Here is a 22,431-nt window from a genome sequence, read left to right as displayed (position 1 = left end):
CAAGTATAGAACCAGTAGAGTGTACAGGATCCTTGAGTTCTCATTATCTCAAGACGGGTGGTTAGAGCTAAGCCCACTGAAGTGAGTGCTCCAGGAGGACTGAGCCTGTGCCACAGCCATTTACAGGGAAATGAGAATGGTGATAATGATGTTTTCATTGAGGGTGGCTCAGTCTGTTAAGCATTAGACTCTTGATTTCAGCTCAGGCCATGATACCCTGGTCATGAGACCGAGCCCCACGTTGGTCTCTGTGCTGGGCATGCAACCTGCTTGAGACTCTCTCTTTCTCTCTCTCTCTAAAAAAAAAAGAAGTTTTCAGGTGAGGGAATGGCTTTGTTGGGAAAAGGGGCCTCTAGAGCTCAGCAAGGAGTGTTAATATACAACACCCAAGACCTTGCCGTTGGGCTTAGCTGGCCCAGTCCTCCTGGGCCAACACAGCTTGCTGTGCCTCCAAATGGGAAAAGAGAAAGAACTACCACCCCAGATTTGTCTCTCCTCAGGCCGTGTTTACAAAGAATAAATACACAAAGAGATGCTCATAATATTAGGTAAAGTTTTAAAAAATGGATGCAAAGTTATATATACTGGGTAAGTTAAACTATATATATTTTTAAAGCATAGAAAAGAATGCTGGAAGGACACATAATAATATGGTTGTCTGGATAATGAGATTATAGAGTTTGATCTTTCAATTATCTCTATTTTTGCAATTTTAAAATAATGAGTAGATCTTCCTCAACATATTTCGATGAAGTGGTACAACTTTGTCCACAAAGATAAAGCACATTTTTTGTTAGATTTAGTCTTAGGTATTATATATTTGTCACTATCATAAACACTATTATTTAAAAAATATTTTCTTTTGTTGATGTATGGGAATACAGTTATTTTCACATTTTTTATTGTATATGTAGAGCCTTGCTAAGAATTTAAAATTTGGGGGACTTTATACATACACAATTATATAATCTGCAAATGATCACAGTGTGTTTCTTCCTTTTCATACCAAAAACAACTTCTCTATACCTTCATATTCTTGTTTATTTTTATTTTTTGTCTTATTGCACTGGCTAGACCTCCAGCATAATGTCAAGTGGAAGTAGTTGTCACTGTCATCCTGGTCTCATTCCAAATTTTAAAGAAAATGTTTCTGGTATTTTAAGTATGACATTTATTAATGTTTTTTATTGACATTGTTTGACAGGTTATGAGAGTTACCTTTTATTTTTAGTTTGCTAGGAGTTTTAACAGGAATGAGTGTTGAATTTTTTCATATGCTTTTCCTGCATCTGTTGTGATGATTGTGTTTTCCTTTCCATTCTGTTTATATGGTGATTTACATTAATAAAGTTTTATATTCTTGTATTTCTGGCTTAAACCCAGCTTAATCATGATGAATTTTTGATACAAATCCAGTATTGTATTTGGCTTACTAATATTTTTGTTAGGACATTTCTATCTATATTATTATTGAGATTTATTGACCTATAGTTTTCCTTTCTTATATTGTCTTTGGTTTGGGTATTAAAAGTTACAACAGCCATGCACAATTAGTTGTAAGGCATTCCCTCTTCTACTAAGCTCTGGAAGAGTTTGAATAAAATTGGAATTATCCAGGGGGAGCCTGGGTGGCTCAGTGGGTTAGCGTTTGACTTCGGCTCAGGTCATGATCTCACGGTTCGTGGGTTTGAGCCCTGCATCAGACTCTGTGTTGACAGCTCAGAGCCTGGAGCCTGCCTTGGATTCCCTCTCTCTCTGCCCCTTCCCTACTTACTCTCTCTCAAAAATAAATAAAAACATTAAAAAAAGTTTAAAAAGCCTTCTGATTTGTGAATATGGGATGTGTTTTCATTTATTTATGTCTTCTTTCATTTTTTCAGCAATATTTTGTAATTTTTATTGTACAAGTTTTTTTTTTAGTTAACTCCTAAGTATTTTTTTCTTTTTGATGGCATTATAAACAGAATTGATTTTTTAACTTCCTTTTTGGATTGTTCATTATTAGTATATAGAAACAAAACTGATTTTTGTGTGTGGACTCTGTATCCTACTACTTTGATGAATTCACTTATTAGTTTTACAATTTTTTGTGTGGAACACTTACAGTTTTGTACATATAGACTTTTGTACATATATACATGTAACCTAGAGTTTTGTACATATCATCTGCAAACAGAGATAATTTTACTTTTTCCTTTGTAATTTGGATGCCTTTTATTTCTCTTTTTCTTTTCCTTTTTCTTCTTCCTCTTCTTCCTTTTACTCCTTCTCCACTTCCTCCTCCTCTTCCTCTTCCTCACCTTCTCTTTTCCTTCCCCTTCCTCCTTCTTCTTCTTCTTCTTCTTCTTCTTCTTCTTCTTCTTCTTCTTCTTCTTCTCTTCTTCTTCTTCCTCTTCTTCCTCTTCCTCTTCCTCTTCTTCTTTTTCCCATAATTGATCTGGTTAGAATTTCTGGCACCTATGTTGAATAGAAGTGGTGAAAGCAAGAATCCTTGCCTTGTTCCTGATCTTATAGAAATAGCTTTCAGTCTTTCACCATTGAATATGAAGTCCACTGTGGGATTTTCATATATGACTTGTATTATATTGAGGTCGTTTCCTTCTACTCCTCATTTGTTAAGTGGTTTTTATCACGAAACAGTGTTGAATTTTGTCAAATGCTTTTTCCACATCAGTTGAGATGATAATGTTGCTTTTTTCCCTTCCTTCTGTTGATGTGGTGTATTGCATTGATCAAGTTTTGTATGTTGAATCATCCTTGAATTCCAGGAATAAATCTCAGTTGGCCATGGTGTATAATCCTGAATGAAGCTTGCTACTATTTTGTTGAGGACTTTTGTATCAATGTTCATACGAAATATCAGTCATAAGGGACCAATTTGTCTAGTGATTTGTAGTGATTTGTCTAGTGAACTCTGAATGAGTTAGGAAGTGTTCCTTCCTCTTCAATTTGTTGGAACAGCTTGAAAAGGATTGGTGTTAGTTCTTCTTTAAATGTTTGGTAGAATTCACCAGAAGCCATCAGGTCCAGGGCTTTTCTTAGCTGGGAGATTTTTGATTGTTGATTCAATCTCCTTACAAGTTATAGGTCTATTCATTTTTTATTTCTTTATGATTTAGTCTTGACAGTTTCTGTGTTTCCAAAAAACACATTGACCATTTCATCAAGGGTATCTAATTTGTTGGTGTATAGCTATTCACAGTGCTCACTTACAATCCTTCTATTTCTGTACGATTGGCAGCAAAGTCCCCATTTTCATGTCTGGTGTCAGTAATTTGAGTATTCCCTCTTTTTTATCTTAGTCCACCTACCTACAAGTATATCAATTCTGCTGTTTTTTCTCAAAGAATCAACTTTTGGTTTTATTGATTTTCTCTACTGTTTTATTCTCTATTTCACGTATCTCTGCCCTAATTTTTATTATTTCCTTCCTTCTGCTAGCTTTGGGTTTAGTTTGTTCTTTTTTCTAGTTCCTTAAGTTGCAAAGTTAAGTTCATTCCTAATGCTCTTCCTTTTTGTTATCTACTTTTCTTTCTTTTTCTTAATTCACCTTGCTGGAAGTTTGCCTAGTGTATCTTCATTTCTATTCTTAATTATATCCTCCATTCAGCTTTCTTTTTCCTTTTTCTTTCTGATTCTTCTAGTTCACCTTTCCTCTGAGAGTTCTAGATTTATGCAGAAAATATTCAATTTACAGTGTCCTGATCTAAGACTGTGTCTCCTTTTCTTATGCAGCCCTTAACTCTCAACACTTTAGAGCTCAGAAATCTGTAGATTCCTTAAGAGCACTGACTTAACATCTCAGATTTTGACCCTTTCACTCTTAAGTGTTTACCTTTCTTTCTTCTGATCTCAGCTCTGCATTCAGAAAATATTTTCTACACATTATCTGACATTCGTAGGTTTTGTAGTTAAAGACTTATCTCTTTTGCCATATTGCTGGAAATGGAGTTGTATCACTGTGACAAAAATATTTGCTTAAAAATTGGACTATGCTATTGTGAAACTTTTGCTGCTGATATTGATTTTAATAGAGATGATGCAGCCTCTGAAAATACATTAATTGCCAAGAATCTATAATAAATTTAGTAAGTTTGGCATGTGTATGGCTTCTGTGTGGTAACTCAAAGCCAGATAATAGAGCAATGCTTAGGAAAATGAAATAAGGTTAATAATAATGTCTTCTAATCTAAACCTTATCTGGATAAACCAAACTTTGGAACTTTATTGAAGAGAGTTTATATATAGAATTGAAAGTCCTGTAAGCAAATCTACTAATAATTCTGAATAAAGGCGGTCTCCTTTCAAAGTTGAAGCAGACTTGGAGTGCCTGGGCAGCTCAATCACTTAAGCATCTAACTCTTGATTTTGGCTCAGATCATGATCTCACAGCTTCTGAGATTAAGAGCTGCTTTGGTCTCTATGTGACAGTGTGGAGCCTGCTTAGGATTCTCTCTCTCCTTCTCTCTCCTTCTCTCTATCTCAAAATAAATAAACTTAAAAAAAGTAAGGTTGAAGCAGACTCATTTTGGGGTTAAATAAGGAACCAAGGACCTTCTAGCTCAATCCATGCATTTGTCCACACCAGCTTAGAAACATGTCATGTGTCATTAATTACTATTAACAAAGCATAGAAGGAGGCAAGTGAGTTACTTATATTTCAATAAATTAGAGCTGACTCATAATCATTCTCACTAACCTGAAAGTCTAAATTGCTTTCGTAAGATGAGAAAAGTGGTGGAATTATAGTCAACTCTAGGAACTACACTCAAACCTTCTTTGCTGGAAGTTTGTCCCTCTGTGAACTTCATCTGTTGGTTCACAACCCTCGTTGGAGCTTCCTAGATATAATTTGAAACTGTACTCAGAGCACAGGGAGAGACTCATGAAAGAGACAGGCCACTCCAGCTTGGTAGGTGGCAGTTTTAATAATAGCAAAGGGAACTGACATTCAGGCTTGGGTGGCAGCAAGATGAATAAATCCCTGCACCTGCCCACCAAATCCCAAAAGTTTATGAAGAGGCCCTATCTGGGCTCAGTCACATTTCCCATGCAGGTGCTTTTGACACCACATCACTATCTCAAGGCTATGTCCTTGAGTGGATAGTCTTCAGAAGTGGAAAAGGCAAACAAAACCCACATTCCAAGAATAAGGAAAGGTGTGAGAAGCCTGAAAGTGCCTAGGCCCAGCTCAGTGAGCAAAGGGGGTGCAGGACAGGTCACGTCTTTTTGACTACATTCATCAACATCATGCCTTCAACTAGTTATGAGCACTGAGGTTTAAAAAAAAGTTTGAGAACAGCTAAGGAACTAATGAAAACCCAAAAGAATAAGTATCTAAAAGAAAAAAAACAAAAAAGACTGAATGTTTCTTAAGTTCTTCTTTTGTTTGAAAGAATCAAGGCCTTTAAAATAAAATTCAGGAGGATGGTCTGCTGTACTGATTGAGGATTTGTCTACAACTACTGGGAGTGAAGTCAAATATTTTAAACAAACCAGATTAGTATGTAAATATTCGGCATAGCAAGTAAATTGAAAAAAAATAGGCATGATCAATTAAATTACCATTATGTTATAACATGACCAGGGATAGAGTATGTACTCTCACTCTTTAGTATCTGCTAGATTGGAAGAAATGTTAAAAATGAGGAGGAAAAGTAGACATTTAATTGGCTTTGAAAAAAAAACAAAACTCAGCTCAATAGCCTGCCCAAGATGTACACTAGAGGTACAATCAACAACATGCTAATTTGTTATTTCTACTCTGATATATCAGCACCTTCCACGAATGGACAGGCTCAGACAACACAGACCACTGGAGTACCTCAAACCAGCATCATGAACGAGACCATGAGAGACTCTCAAACCAGCACTACCTTGGCTATGAGCAGACCAAATACTTCATCCCACCTAAGTACACAAACCCTTAGACAACACAATTCTGAGGACATAGCCACTTATGGCAAAATAGGAACTTCATCTGCTTCCACTGTCAGCAACAAATCTTCCATGACGTCAGATATGTCCGAGTCCCTGAACTCCACAGAGAACATTTCAGTCTTTTCTAGTGCAAGAAAAACACATGTCGTGACATCAGAGTTCCGCCAAACACCAATCTCCACAGACACCACTGTGGGAAACACACAACACACATCATACCCTGAAACATCAAGTTTTACTGCTGTCGCCTCAACAATCTCAGAGTCAACTGGACTAGAGGAACAGTCCATGGCACCCTCTTCCATCACTTCTGCTTCAGAGACCACAGCGTCTTCTCAAAGCCAAAGGACACAGACCAAGGACAGCAGCAGAGAATCTCAAAGCAGCACGAGATTGGCAGTGATCACAAAAACCCCTTCATCCTCCCCAAATGGACACACCCTTACAGACAGCACCTCACAGGAGACATCCACCTCTGGGGAAGCAAGGACTTCATCTCCTTCTAGTGTCAGCCACAAACCTTCCACAGTGTCAGAAATGCCCACGTCAACAACGTCCACAGATGATACTTCAGCCTCTTCCAGTACAAGCAACAGACATCAAATGACATCAGAGTTCCGCCAGACACCAATCTCCACAGACACCACCATAGGAAACACAAGACACGCATCATACCCTGAAACAGCAAATTTTACTGTAGTCACCTCAATACTCTCAGGGACAACTGGAGTAGAGGAACAGTCCATAGCACCCACTTCCATCACTTCTGCTTCAGAGACCACAGCGTCTTCTCAAAGCCACAGGACTCAGGCCACGGACACCATCAGGGAATCTCAAACCAGCACTATCTCAGCAGTGATCACATCAACGCCTTCATCATCCCTAAATGGACACACCCTTACAGAGAGCACCTCACAGGAGACTTCCACCTCTGGGGAAGCGCGGACTTCATCTCCTTCTAGTGTCAGCCACAAACCTTCCACAGTGTCAGAAATGCCCCCGACAACATCCTCCACAGATGACACTTCAGCCTCTTCCCCTGCAAGCAACTCACATGCAGTGACATCAGAGGTTTCCATAACATCAGTATCAACAGACACCACTGGAGGAAACACAAAACACACATCACAGTCTGAAACAGTAACTTTTACCCCAGTCACCTCAACGCTCTCAATGTCAACTGGACTAAGAGAACACTCCATGGCACGCTCTTCAGTCACTTCTGCTTCAGAGACAACAGCAACTTCTCAAAGTCACAGGACTCAGACCACGGACACCATCAGGGAATCTCAAACCAGCACTACCTCAGCAGTGATCATATCAACTCCTTCATCGTCCCTAAGCAGACACAACCTTACAGAGGGCATCTCACAGGAGACTTCCACCTCTGGGGAAGCAAGGACTTCATCTCCTTCCAGCATCAGCCACAAACCTTCTGCAACCTCAGAAATGCCCCCATCAACATCTTCCACAGATGACACTTCAGCCTCTTCCCATGCAAGCAACCTACATGCAGTGACATCAGAGGTTTCTATAACATCAGTATCAACAGTCACCACTGGAGGAAACACAAAACACACATCACACTCTGAAACAGCAAGTTTTACCCCAGTCACATCAACACTCTCAATGTCAACTGGACTAAGAGAACACTCCGTGGCACACTCTTCAGTCACTACTGCTTCAGAGACAACAAGGTCTTCTCAAAGTCACAGGACTCAGACCATGGACACCATCAGGGAATCTCACACCAGCACTATCTCAGCAGTGATCACATCAACTCCTTCATCGTCCCTAAGTGGACACACCCTTACAGAGGGCATCTCGCAGGAGACTTCCACCTCTGGGGAAGCAAGGACTTCATCTCCTTCTAGTGTCAGCCACAAACCTTCCACAGTGTCAGAAATGCCCACGTCAACAACGTCCACAGATGACACTTCAGCCTCTTCCAGTACAAGCAACAGACATCAAATGACATCAGAGTTCCGCCAAACACCAATCTCCACAGACTCCATGGCACCCACTTCCATCACTTCTGCTTCAGAGACCACAGCGTCTTCTCAAAGCCACAGGACTCAGACCACGGACACCATCAGGGAATCTCAAACCAGCACTATCTCAGCAGTGATCACATCAACGCCTTCATCATCCCTAAGTGGACACACCCTTACAGAGATCATCTCACAGGAGACTTCCACCTCTGGGGAAGCGCGGACTTCATCTCCTTCTAGTGTCAGCCACAAATCTTCCACAGTGTCAGAAGTGCCCACATCAACATCCTCCACAGATGACACTTCAGCCTCTTCCCCTGCAAGCAACTCACATGCAGTGACATCAGAGGTTTCTATAACATCATTATCAACAGTCACCACTGGAGGAAACACAAAACACACATCACACTCTGAAACAGTAACTTTTACCCCAGTCACCTCAACACTCTCAGTGTCAACTGGACTAGAGGAACAGTCCACAGCACCCTCTTCTACCCCAGAGACATCAGCATCTTCTCAAAGTTACAGGACTAAAACCATGGAGACCATCAGGGAATCTCAAACCAGCACTATCTCAGCAGTGATCACATCAACTCTTTCACTGTCCCTAAGTGGACACACCCTTACAGAAAGCATCTCACAGGAGACATCCACCCCTGAGAATGCCAGCACTTCATCTCCTTCCAGCGTCAGCCACAAACCTTCGGCAACCTCAGAAATGCCCCTGTCAGCATCCTCCACAGATGACACTTCAGCCTCTTCGCATGCAAGCAACTCACATGCAGTGACATCAGAGGTTTCCATAACACCAGCATCAACAGACACCACTGTAGGATACACAAAACATACAACACACCCTGAAATAGGAAGTTTTACTCCAGTCACCTCAGCACTCTCAAGGACAACTGGAGTAGAAGGACACACAACAGCCTCCTCTTCCATTACTTCTACTGCAGAGATGACAGCATCTTCTCATGACTACAGGACTCAGAGCATGGAGAGCAGCAGAGAATCTCAAACCGACACTACGTCAGTCTTCATCACCTCAACTCCTTCATCTTCCCTAAATGGACACACTCTTACAGAGATCGTCTCACAGGAGATATCCACCTCTAGGAAAGCAAGCACCCTATCCTCTTCTAGTGTCAGCATTGCACCTCTAACAACATCAGTTTTATTGACAGTACCAACCTCAACAGATACCACTGTAGGTAATGGAAAGGACACATCGACTCCTATTACTAGAACTGTTATTCCAGTCCCTTCAACAGTACCCATGAAAAGTGGACTAGAAGCACAATCAATTTCAATCTTTTCTAGCACATCTACTCCAGGAACATCAGCATCTACCCAGAATTACCAGACTCCAAGCATAGAGACCACCAGAGAATCTGAAGTCAGTGAAATTACATCAGCAACCACATCAGCTCTTTTATCTTTACCCAGTGGACATACTCTTTCAGGGAGAATTCCTCCAGCAATATCTCCTTCAGGTGAAGCAATCACTTCACCTACTTCCAGTGACAGTAAAACACCTTTGACGACATCAGAGACATTGACAGCCTCAACTTCAATAGACACTACTGTAGAAAATACAGGAGATACATCCCTACCTGTAACTAGTAGTTTTCCTCCATTCATTCCTAATGTTTCTACAACATGGCAGTCAGCAATACAACCAACACCACTGTCTATCAGTACTCCAGCTCCAAAAACATCTACAATTTTCCATACCCATGCAGACACAGAGACAGCAGGATGGCCTCATTCCAGCAGTTCAATGTCATTCATTCCAGATAAAACAACATTCACTTCCTCATCCTTCAGTGATAGCAGTCACACAACTCAGTCACAAAAAGAACTGTTTTCAACACCAGTGGCTTCCACTATACTGGTTACAGAAAGTTCATCTTCTTCAATAGCTAGCAGTATTTCTTGGGTTACCTCTACAGTCTCAACAGTAGATGAAGAAGTGCCAACCCCACACTCCTATCTAAGCACATCTCCTCAGGAAACAACAGTGGCAATTTCCAAGACTCACTGGACACAAGGCATAGGGACCACTGGAGACATTCATGTCAGCAGAAGCTCCAATGTAACCCAAACCATCAAAACAGTTACATCTGCATCTCCTTCATCCTTACTAAGTGAACACACATCTCAACAAACTATAACAGCAAGCCCATCAAGGCAGTCAACACCACTCTCTAGCAGCACCTCTTCTCAAGAATCATCAGTTGTTTCCCAGATAGGTCATACTCAAGGTCCACAGACCACACAAGAATCCCAAACCACAAATTTAATCTTCCCCATGACAGATACAATCAAGACAGTCACATCTGCAACTTCTCCTTTCAAATCAAGTGGACATTTGCCCTCAGAAAATGTTCCTCAGGATACACCCACTACTGGTGAAGTTACAACCTTCACACCAGCACCCTCAAGGGACAGCCACACAACTCAGGTCGCTACCACTACCACAGAACTATGGACATCACCAACCAGTGCTGACACCAGCCCGGGAACATTAAGAGGCACATCACTTTCCATTAAAAGCACCACTTTTCAGAGCTCTGTAGTTTCAACAACACTGGGCCCAAGAGGACAATCAACATCCCCTGCTTCTAGTGCCTCACCTGACACATCAGCCATTTCCCAAACCCACCAGACACAAAGCACAGTGACCACTGGAGAACCACATACCAACACACCAGCCTCCTTGGTAACAGATACCACCTTTTTGGCAGACACCATCTTGGTGGGCACAGCTACAGCTTCTTCATCTACAGCAAGCAGCCAAACAACTTTAGGAAGTGCTTTCCCGGGAATATCCACCTCAGATAAGATCAAGAGTTTCTCACCAACTTTCTCCAGGGAAAACCACATAACTCAATCAAAAACTGAATTGTTGTCCTCTGCAGCAAGTCATGACACTACTCCAGGAACCATGGAATTGGTGTCCGTTATTGTCCCCAACACCTCTCAAGAAATATCAGCTGTTTCCCAGAAGGCTCAGACTCAAATTATAGGAAGCACCAGAGGATCTGAAGCCATAAGCTCAGTCTCCCAGGTGACTGACACCTTCTCAACAGTTACACCTCCACCTCCTTCATCTACACCAAATGTGCGCATGTTACCAAAATCCACTGCCCACACTCTGTCATCTTCAGACACCAGCACAACACTTATCTCCAACCCAGTCAGAGACAGCCACAGAACCCAAACAGCAATGCCAATTTTGTTATCTGGGGCAACTGAAGGGCCGACTACTGTTGTCTCTACCACCCTGAGTGATGTAGCCTCTCATTCTCCTTCTACAGTTTTGGTCACAAGTGAAGTCCAGAGAACAGCTCCAAGCTCAGCCCTCCATAAAAACATGACTGCAGTGACAATTTCCCCTATGGGTTCTGTCAGTAACTCCATGACAAATACCATGCAAGTCCCAACTTCCTCAGTGGGTGAGTCAAGCTCACCCATTTCTGAGCATCCTGCAACTGTTCAAACAGTAGCCTCTACTACTAACCCTACTACAAGGCCAATGTATATGAGTTCTAAGAGTAATCATAACAGTGTTGCTGGATCCATACCAACTTTGTCATTTCAACCTACAACATATTCTTCAATCAAGACCACTCCTGATACTTCTTCAGTGTCTAAGTATTCTAAGAGTCCATTGCCTACTCTACAGCCATCCACAGACTATGCTTTCTCTGACTTTACTTCCTCTGGTAATATGGGCACAGCTCAGACCATATCAAGTTTCTATACTTCAACCAGTGACTCTTCATTCTCTCAATCAGCCCCTGGCCCCGCAGTCACCTGGAGCTCCACCACTCTATTCACAGGGCACTCTGCTCCTCTGTCTGTTACCAGCACTTTCCCAGCATCCACTGCATCCTCAAGCTCCATTGTGAAGACTCAGACACCAGGTAGGTGGGGATTCCAATATCTCGGTCTCTTACAGTGGCCCCATTGGCTCAATTCAGCCTAGAGTGCTTGAGAGAGATGGTGAGTTGACACTACCAGGTTGGCATTGAGGACAGGTCCACAAGAAGATGAGGTGAGTGGGGGTGTGGTGAGTGACAGGCTCACCATTCCCTCTGTCCCAAGTAGACAATTGTTTATGTTCATGCAGTGATTTGGTTATGACCAAAAGACAGACAAGAGACTTTCTAGCTGTCTCTTCCAGCTCCTGAAGTCTGTGACTCTCTTTGACTCTGCTACTTTCCGACTATAAGACCCACTCCAGTTTTCTCTCCCTGCATGCCCAGGAGCAATCACAACTTCACTGAGGACAGGCAGCCAGAGAAGCACAACATCACTACCACCAACAACCTCCCAGACCCTTACAACGTCCAGTCCCAGCACATCTACAAGCAAACACTCAACTGCTGTCCCAGTCCCTATCAAGCCCAAGAAAGGTAAGTGATTCTGTAGACCTGGGGCCCCTCTACCTTGGGTTGGAGAGGATTGAGTTAGATGTAGATGCTGTAGTTATGGCAGCCTGATTGGATCTACCAGTGAGGACCCTTGTGGGTAGCTGGGGGAGCCAGTTCTGTGGATACCTCTACTGTCTCATCTGGGCCATGGGAAGTCCAGCTGTTCCCCATCTCCACTTTAGAAGGGTGATGTAACTGAATACTCAGTCTCAGCCTGCTTGCTCATGGACTACCCTCTCGGGTTGTGAGCTCTCACAGGGGACAATGAGACAGCATCAGAGCTGGGTGTTGAGGGCTGGCTTTGTACATAGCACTGGGTGAAGAGGTGGAAATAGAGAAATGATTAAGGTACTGTTCAGTAAGAGATAGATCTGATGCCTGGATAGGTGTAATTAGAGGAATAAATGCAGGGTATTAGACACACAATGGAAGACCTCTAGGGGGCATTCGGGTGTGCTTAAGGTGAAGAGGAGGCTTCCTGGAAAGAATGAATAGGAGTTGGGGAAGGGGAAGTGTCCCAAGCAGACAGGAGGCTTGAACAGCTTGAAAAAGGTGTAAACATGAAAAGTAGTCCCAGTGTCACACAGGGAGGAGATCCCAAAGCACTTGGGGATGCTGGAAGCAAAGTGAAGAGTGTTGAGAAATTGGGCTTCCATGTGAGGTACCAAGGAAGACATGGCTAGATTTGTATTTCTGAATGATGCTATGTTGGTTGGAGCATTGAATGAATTTGGAGGAGGCCAGGAAAGATGTATACAGACTGTTGTGGTATTCCAAGCAAACCAGGGGAGGACTTCCAGGAAAGAAAGGAGGAGAGCCATTTGAGAAATAGTTAGGGCAAGGTTTCTCAAACTAGAGCCCAAGTACTTCTAAGGGGTCCAAGGACAAATTCTGGGGGGTCTTCCAGTTTATCTAGAGAAATACCATCTTGGGAAATAAGTCTCATTTTACAAAATGGTATTTCAATTATTCATCTTCACAACATTGGAGGAGTTTTATCTTTGAATCCTTGAAGGAATAATTTGTTGGTATTCTGATAGCAGGACCTGTTTGGAAATGGATGAGAGTACCCACCGAAGGGGTAAAATGAAGAGATGGGTTAAATGCAAGTGGTGACGGGGAGAGAGGAGTCTTTGATGGCTCCCAGTTGGGTGGAGGAGAAGCTTGGGGAAGCTCTCTGTCAGCCCTAAAGAAATCAAGGCCCATGAGAACTTCCTGCTCTTCTTTGTACTGGCCCAGGTGTTTCCCTCTTTCCCTATGGACCAAGCGTTGGAGATCAGGAGTTTGTCAGGAGGACTGTGGACTTCACCTCACCACTCTTCAAGCCCCAGATTGGCTTCCCTCTTGGCTCCTCTCTCCGGGATTACCTCTATGTGAGTCTGCAGCTGCAGCCCAAAGGGCAGGACATGTGACCTGCTTTTCTCTCTAGGGCTAGGAGATGGCCTGTGACAACGACCATGGCAGAAAGGAAGGGAGAATGCAACAAGCAACACCTACTAGGCACCTACTGTGTCCCTGCCACTGGCTCAGTTTGCATTCACATTCTTTTAATTTTTTTTTAACATTTATTTATTTTTGAGATAGAGAGAGACAGAGCATGAATGGGGGAGGGTCAGAGAGAGAGAGACACAGAATCTGAAGCAGGCTCCAGGCTCTGAGCTGTCAGCACAGAGCCCGACGCGGGGCTCGAACTCACGGACCGCGAGATCATGACCTGAGCCGAAGTCGGCCGCCCAACCGACTGAGCCACCCAGGCGCCCCGCATTCACATTCTTTAATGTCACAGTGCCAGCTGAGGAAGACTGGGAACTAGGCAAGGCTCCCGCTACCCTCATGGACAAAAGTGTCTTCACATCAGTATAGAGATCTTGGGGTCCAATAAGCTCTCCGCTATTTTCAGGGGACCTTTTTATGAGTAGGAAGCTCTACTTGGGAAACAACCTTTTGATGCTGTTTATATTTTCTATAATTATTTCCTGGTTCCTCAGTCCAAGTTCTCCATAGCTTCTGGAAGAGAGTTGGAATGCTAGTCATGGCCCCTGCAGCTCTCAGGGGCGGGTGTGGGGACCTGAGGCAGGACATGCTAAGATAGGGCAACACAGCGATGGGAGTGAAAGTAGCAATCCTCTTGGCCCCATCTGATGTGGATGGAGCTTCAGGATGGGGCTGAGGAGATTCACCCAGAGGTCTCTATTCTCTGATGGGCCCATGTATAGGTGGGGTCGGCCACTGAAGCAGGGCAAAACATACCATGTCAGGAAGGACTTAGAACAGGGGAGTGTCCTGCAGGTTATGAGCATTTGAGTGTGAACTATGTAAAGTGGGCTCTCCCAGCAGGCGGGGAGATGAATGTATGACCTTGTAGAGGTTGTTGACATCTCTAAAGTTCTACCCAGAACTTGAGGGTCACACTTCTGAGGAGCTTGCCCAAGGCTGGGACATTTCCTTCCTGACTCCCTCCTTGAATACTAATCAGAAGAGCCTTTGTGTCCAGTTCACAGATAATGGCCAGATCATTTTCCCGGAGTCAGAGTACCAGATTTTCTCCTACCCCAATCCTCCCCTTGGAGGCTTCACAGGCTGGGACCCTGTGGCCCTGGTGGCTCCATTCTGGGATGATGCTGATTTTTCCGGCAGCCATGGAACCATATTTTACCAGGTAAGCCTTTCAGACTCCAGCATTCAGGATCCCTCAGCAGCCAGCAAGGATAGACAAAGGGCTATGTTGAGGGTGTGCAAGTGTTACTGCTGTCAGAGCCTGGGCTCAGTGTGGGCAGAGAGTGATGCTTAAATATGAGGGTGGAGAGGAAACAGCAGGACTGTTACACAGACTCAGGAATACCCTATCACAACCATAAGAAGACCTGCAGTTGGTATCCTCATTTCCTTGTCTTTTCTGCCTTCCTTTCCTAGGAATATGAGACGCTCTATAATGAACACAACCTGCTAGTCTGGCAGGTGGAGTCTTGGATTAAAAAGTTCACACACATCCGGAACTACAAAGCCAGGTGGACCCTAAAGGTCACATGGGTCAGTGCCCCTGCCTATCCTGCCCAGTGGACCTTTGGGGTGAGTGGACCAATGAATAGCTCCCTGAGAACCATTTGGAAGCCAGATATCCTAGAGTGCTAGGCAGGGGACATTCTTCTAACTTCCTCTCTGATTCAAGGACACATTGCTGATTATAGCACCATTTCACCCCCACCCTGTTTGCTGAGTACTCACCTAATATGCCTTGGGTTGAAACATTGGAAATGGAATTTTTGCCAGCTGTTGGCAATTTATATGGCTCAACCTGATATTATTATCCACATTTTAGAGATGAGGAAGATGATGGTTAGAGAGGTTAAGCAACCTGCTCAAGGTCACCCAGCTGGCAAATGACAAAACCAGGCTTGGAACTGAGGTTTTTCTGGACTTCCAACTCTGGCTTTCAGCTGCAAGGCCATCCTATGGAAATGGTTGCACCACACAGTGTCCTTGCTCTTCCTTCTGGGGACTCAGCTCTTATAGTCCTTGTGTGTGATCTAAAGTCACTCATTTCTTCATTGGTTCAACAAGTTCATTGGTTACCTACTTTGTATAAGCACAGTGCTTGGCATCTGCCTTCAGAGAACCTCCAGTCTCACCTGCTGTCATCCGTCTACAATATTTAAGTTAAGGGGACATTTGGACAATGTCCTTAAAAATATCCCAGGGAAACTAAATAGGCCTCTCTCAGCTCTCTGGGGTCATGGCTACTCTTTCTGAGGCCTGAGGCTTTCTCACACAGTCTTCTAACTGGATCCTAAACCAGAGCCCTTTATTGCCCCTCCCTGGACAGAAGTCACAAAGCAGGCAAATCCACCATGGAAGGGGCTTTGACACCCAGGGTGAAAGCTGCCCTACACCATCCCTAACTTGCTCTGGGTAGGCCAGGAAAAGATGATGTGGGTGCCTGGGCAGGGGTGTGGGGAGTGAGATGGGACATCAGGAAGGAGACCCCAGATCTCTCACAGGCATCCCTATGTTTGTCTCCAATCAACTTCCAGACCAACACCTACCAGGCCATCCTCTCCACAGACGGGAGCAGGTCCTACGCCCTGTTTCTCTACCAAAGTGGTGGTATGCAGTGGGATGTGACCCAGCGCCCAGGCAACCCAGTCCTCATGGGCTTCTCCAGGTAGGACACGGACAGTCAGCACTGAGTAGAAAATAGGAAGTGGTGCAGGGCAGGGATTTTGCTGTGCACCCACCCCCATCCCCCAGGACAGGCATGAAGCCTCCTTACTGTTGCTTCTGACTCACCTACTCTGCCTCCTGCTTCTTGCTATTTCAAATTAAAAGATACCCATTCACTTGGCCATTCTCTTTCCCATCCCAGTCCCCACACATTGTAATAATTCCCAGAGCTTTGACTTCTCTGATATCTATGGACATTAGACAACCTCTCTTGACTTCTCAAATATCCCAATAGTAACAGCCAACATTCATTACACTATTCATTTGATTATCACAAAAACCGCATGAAGGAGATACTCTTTGTTACCCATTCCGCAAGTAAGAAAACTAAGGTAAAAATAGATCAGTAATTGCCCAAAGTCACAGAGCTGGAACGCAGCAAAGCAGGAACTGGAACCCAGACATTTGAAGCTGAAATCTGCCTTCCTGACTTCTGGTGGGCTGAGAATTAGCCCCTCACCCAAGGCACCAACAGTTTGTGTGGGGTCAGTGGGAAAGACAGAGAGTGGGGGCATGGGGCTGTGGATTCCTCTGTATGAAGGTGACTCAATCTCTGGCAACAGTTCTCAATCACAGCATTTCCAGATGCTGGTGTGTGCAATCAATTGTGAAGGTCACATGTAATTTGCTACTGGTAATTGCTGCAAATTCTCTGAGATCGTGTTCAGGGTTGCCCCTATAATTACATTGCTTTCACTTGCTTTCTGATGTGCTGTAAAAGAGAAAAGAGTAGAATTATCCAAGTAGCTAGGGATTTCACACCCTCCTGAGTAGCCCGTGGTATGTGTCACACCTGCGTGCCTCACCTCACCTGTGTCAGAGAGGAAGCAAAGTGAGGAGTCACTGCTCTGAGGCATGCACCCAGAGTGAGGCTACAAACTCCACTCTAGGATTTCCCTTTTCCTGAAGCAGTGCTGTGAGCCTCAACACCAAGGGTGGTACACCCATTGCATCAGATCCTCACTCAGTTCTGAGGGATCTACAGATGTTACAGCATTTAATCCTCACAATACTGTGAGGTGGATGCTACTGTTGTCTCTTTCCTACCAATGTAAAACCTACAGATCCAAGAGGTTAAGTAACTTGCTCATGGCTACCATGTTACTAAGGGCTGGAATCGGGCATTGAATCCATGCTTGTCTAAATGCAGAGACTGGCTTTTAGCCCTCACCATGTACTGTCCCCTACACAGCCCTCTGTCCCATCCCCAGTTGAAGGGAAACTAATCAGAAGGAGGCCTGAACTCTGTTGTTTTCACACCCCTGTCTCATAACCAACTTCTTATAGTTAGCAACCAGATGTAGAATAGATTAGGGTCATCCCACCCTTCACCCCCCATCTCTGCCCTCTCCTCCCTGCTGCTGGGAGTCACTGATGCTGGCTGACTGATGAACTGACTTCATAACTGACTGACAAGCTGATATCTAATAATTAGCTGGACCGAGTGACTGTCTTTCCAACTGACTGGATGAATGTATAACTTGCCGACTGAGAGGAAAGACCCTGGGAGTGACAGAGACCTGAAATTCTTTCCTTTGCCTGCAGTGGAGATGGGTATTTTGAAAACAGCCCACTGACATTCCAGCCAGTGTGGGAGAAGTATCATCCAGACCAATTCCTGAATTCCAACTCAGGTAAAAGCACCACCTCTCCACACATGAGCTGGACTCAAGTCCTTCTGTCCTCAACTCCAGGTGTCATGACAGTCCTAGAGAGGCAGCTCTGTAGCGTCTCCACCATCCCAAAGGGTGTCCCCAGCATCATCTGACCCCAAGTGTAATCAGGACTTGGCACTACCCAAGGCACAGCTGGTACCTTCTGCATCCTCATGTAGTACAGTCTCAATTGGAGCTATATGTCTTTTCCCTGGGATGAGGCAAACCCAGGTCTCTCAGTGGGGCCCAGAGCCTGGGAGTGAGGACAGAGCCATGGCAGGAGGTAGGGATGTGAATGGGCACTAAGGACGATACTCCAAGTGTCCTGTCCCAGAGCTGGAATGAGAATCCCGATGAGATCCCTTGAGGGAATCTACCAAGAGGAGTTCTAGAGGTCTGACATTCTTTCAGTCATCATTTGTTGAGCACCCACTGTGTGCTGGATGCTGTGCTAAGAGTCAGGAATATGAAGGGGGAAAAAAAAGGAAAAAGACTATGTTTGCTCTTTTTTAAAAATTTTTTTAATGTTTATTTATTTTTGACACAGAGAGAGACAGAGCATGAACGGGGGAGGGGGAGAGAGAGAGGGAGACACAGAATCGGAAGCAGGCTCCAGGCTCTGAGCCATCAGCCCAGAGCCCAAAGCGGTGCTCAAACTAACGGACCGTGAGATCCTGACCTGAGCCAAAGTCGGACGCTTAACCGACTGAGCCACCCAGGCACCCCCATGTTTGCTCTTAAATAGCTCTCACTCTAGTAAGAGGGCCAGTACTTCAGCATCAGGAGTCCCCATGGGACATGAATCGATATACTGTCCAGCGACCCCAAAGGGAAAGAAATTATAGTTTCCAAAATGTGAGTAGAATGAAGGACATTTTAGCATTAGAAATCAGCCATGTAGATTATGAAGTATAAATCTACTTCCATTTGTTCTGTGGCAAACTTGTGGTAAACAGAAGCTAAGTGGAATCATGGGTGCCATCTTGTGGAGATTCGGGCCCTCCTATCAAGATGCATCCACTTGAGACCTTGTGTGTGTGTGTGTGTGTGTGTGTGTGTGTGTGTGTGTGTGTGTTTGTGTGTTAGGGGGAGTATCTGATTTGTTTCCCATGATATCAGGCCATCGTGGAGTAGATCCATGAATAGAAAATCATAAACAATAATTATTTTCTTCAAAACCTTAACAAATTGTAGTTATCTTGATAATTTCTTCTTTTATGGGGGAACACAGTCAAAATCTAATACATTATGTCCTGTTGTGTCTTACTGGATCCTGGAGCCCCCTTCTCACTCATGGCTATTGCAGTGGACAGTATGTAACTTACAGTTAAAGGTCAACTTAAATTCAAACCCCTGTCAAGGTTTCTTCTCCCAGCTACTTCTCCTTTCCGAGGATGGCATCTGGGCACAGTGGAAGCCTCCTCAGCCTCATGGTGCTGGAGTAAGCCCCTGCTTTGCATATCAACTTCTCTGTGGCTCCCCAGCTGCCTTCTGTCCTGGCTATTTTGGCCACTGACATGTCTGCGCAGGGGGAGAGGGAGGGTCTGGGAAAGCCAGGTGTCTGAGCTGGTGGCTGGTGGCGTCACTTAGTGAGGTAGAGGATGCATGAGGAGGAACTGGTCTGGGGAGATTGGAAGTTGTTGGAGCTTAGAGTGGCAGACGGGAGGGTAGAGGATCAGTGGACTGAAGGTCAGGGCTAGGGTCTGGCTCTGAGTGGGTGTGGGCCTCCCTGCCCAGCACTTGTCCTAGGGTTTCTCCCCTAACATTCAAGCTTTAATGGTTTTTGGAGGTCACATGAAAGAGGCCAATCTGAACTGGGTCCTGTCCCTGGAAGAGCCATCCAGAGTGGGGGAGGGGCATACAAGGTGCAGTTATGAGTTGGGTTGCTAAAGCAGAGCTCGTGGCCCTAGGTGCTGGGATAACCCCTTTTTCCTGTACTTCTCTAGGTCTCCAGGGCCTGCAGGTCTATAGGCTACACAGGGGAGAAAGGCCCAACCACCGTCTCAGGTGCCTGCAGTGGTTGAATAGACAGCCCCAGTGGCCCCAATGGGGCTGGAACCAGGTGTCCTGCCCTTGCTCCTGGCAGCAGGGACTGTGGGACTTACGATTCCAGCCCATCAGCATAGGTAATACCTCCTTCCTGTCTTTTGGGGCACACCCACTGTCTCCCATAAGCCCACCCACCAACCCTCTGGTCATACCTGACCAGGGTCCCTCCCCGAGCCTCCCCTCTGCATCCCTGCCCCCACCACAGGCACTGGGCCTGAGTATGTCTGCACTTGTCACAGGCTGGTGGGGCCTCGGCAGCAGGCAGCTGTGCCGTGTTTCTTCCTGGCGTGGAGGCGTGTGCTGCAGCTACGGGCCCTGGGGAGAGCTTCTCCAGGGCTGGACAGTGAGCACTCCTTGGCAGTTTGGTACGTGTGTCCCACAGAGATCTTACCCCCACCTTCTCTGGAGCTCTCTCCTCTTCTCTGTCAGAGACCAGGCCTGGGCACCAAGCCAAGCAGTGGGACCCAGAGAAAGAAGTCTTTTGTCCCCCTTCCCTCCCAGCTCCTTCCCCTCTCTGGCCATTGATTTCCTGATCTTGTAATGTTGGGAAGCTTCCAACATCCCTTCCAGCAGACATCCTAGGGATTTATAATTGAGTGCCTCTTGTCCCATCTTCACTTGGCCCCATTGCCCCAGACAAGAATGGAGGCATCTTTCTAGGGAAGGGGAGGGGATCAAGTCTGGCCCTGTCCCTCTGGACCCAGATTAGCTGGCAGTCTTGGGGAAGACATGGAGTCATCTCCTGCAGAGACCCTCCAAAGGAGCTAGAGAGCACAGGGTTGGAGGACCAGGGTATTGTGCACCCTCCCCCTTCCACCCCCCTGCCCCGACAACACAGCAGCCTCCATGACCCCCAGACCATCAGCCACATGATCCCACTCTTGCACTTTCTGAGCCCAGGGACTCAGAAAGAAAGCTCGTTAGCACAGTTCCAGCAAGCCTGCAAGGGAGACGGTAACTGGTCAATGACCTGAGGCTACTGAGTGGGTCAGGATCTGACCTGAGGTGTGCCTGATTTCCAAACCATGCCCTTGCTGCCCATGTCATCCTGCCCTACCAAACCTTCCGGCTGGGCTCTGCAGGTCCCCTGTCTGTCAGCAATATGCTGCTCTTCTCCCCAGACCAAGAACTGGAGCCATGGGACTGGTGCTGCCGTGGGAACGACAAGCCCTCCTTCTGTGCCCTGTACCAGCAGAGGCGGCCCCGCATCAGCTGTGCTGGGTACCATCCCCCAAGGCCTGGTGAGGCTGCTGGGGCCTGCCTTGGGGCAGGGCTGAGGCAGAGGATCTGAGGAGGCATAGCTTCTTGGGGCCTGGACCAGGGCAGTGCTAGCTTCCCAGGGATGGGTTGTGGCCACAAGGGAAGATGCAGATGGTTCAAGTGTGCGGCAAATGGCAAACAGAGGAGCTTTGTACCTGGCATTGGGGAAGGGGTGAGAAGGTAGGGGGCGGAGGTAATGGGTCTATGTGAATTTGGGTAGGGGCACAAAAGTGCAAGAGGGCTTCCGGGAATGGTTCTACACTCAGTGAACCCCTCCCAGGCTTGAGTCTGCCTGGAGGCGGTGGGGATCTCAGACCCTTCCCTGGTCTGCCATGTCAGTGTGGTCTCTCCTTTTTTCAGCCTGGATGTTTGGGGATCCCCACATCACCACCTTGGATGGTGCCAGTTACACCTTCAATGGACTGGGGGACTTCCTGCTGGTCCGGGCCTGGGACAGAAACTCCTCCTTCCTGCTGCAGGGCCGCACTGCCCAGACCAGCTCAGCCCAGGCCACCAACTTCATTGCCTTTGCAGCTAAATACAACACCAGCAGCCTGAACCCCATCACAGTGAGTGAGGCAGGGGTGCCGAGGAGAAGAGAAAGAAGGAAGAAGGGAACAGGGCAGCAGGGAGGGAGGATGCATCCTGCCAGGGTAGTGGTTCGAGACTCAACCCCAGAGACAGTGGGATTCGGGTCCTGGCTCCAAGAGCCATGTGATTCTGAAGAAACAACTGAACTTCCAGTGCCTTGGTTTTATTGTAGTAAAATGAGGATAATACTACCTACCCTGCAGGGCTGTTGTGCGATTTAAATGAGATAATCTGGCCTCAGAGGCTGGCCTGGGCTAAGCACTCCCAAGATGTTAGCTACATAAC

The 22,431-nt window shown here is 45.6% G+C and overlaps 1 protein-coding gene across 1 annotated transcript in view; it reads left to right on the top strand.

The window, feature by feature from the left end:
• The window catches only part of MUC4 (mucin 4, cell surface associated), a 47,147-nt gene that overhangs the window by 11,978 nt on the left and 12,738 nt on the right, over window positions 1-22,431 (top strand). Inside the window, exons 2-12 of the mRNA XM_045502415.1 lie at window positions 5,777-11,860; window positions 12,203-12,352; window positions 13,610-13,743; window positions 14,865-15,029; window positions 15,284-15,439; window positions 16,402-16,532; window positions 18,137-18,225; window positions 20,193-20,372; window positions 20,535-20,660; window positions 21,417-21,536; window positions 21,916-22,124. Of these exons, the coding sequence (XP_045358371.1) occupies window positions 5,777-11,860; window positions 12,203-12,352; window positions 13,610-13,743; window positions 14,865-15,029; window positions 15,284-15,439; window positions 16,402-16,532; window positions 18,137-18,225; window positions 20,193-20,372; window positions 20,535-20,660; window positions 21,417-21,536; window positions 21,916-22,124 (7,544 nt within the window). The remainder of the gene's footprint in view (window positions 1-5,776; window positions 11,861-12,202; window positions 12,353-13,609; window positions 13,744-14,864; window positions 15,030-15,283; window positions 15,440-16,401; window positions 16,533-18,136; window positions 18,226-20,192; window positions 20,373-20,534; window positions 20,661-21,416; window positions 21,537-21,915; window positions 22,125-22,431) is intronic.

The sequence above is a fragment of the Leopardus geoffroyi genome, chromosome C2 (assembly GCF_018350155.1).
Source record: "Leopardus geoffroyi isolate Oge1 chromosome C2, O.geoffroyi_Oge1_pat1.0, whole genome shotgun sequence".
Classification (NCBI taxonomy): Eukaryota; Metazoa; Chordata; class Mammalia; order Carnivora; family Felidae; genus Leopardus; species Leopardus geoffroyi.
The sequence above is the reverse complement of the archived record's forward strand: the minus strand, read 5'-3'. Positions and strand labels throughout refer to the sequence as shown.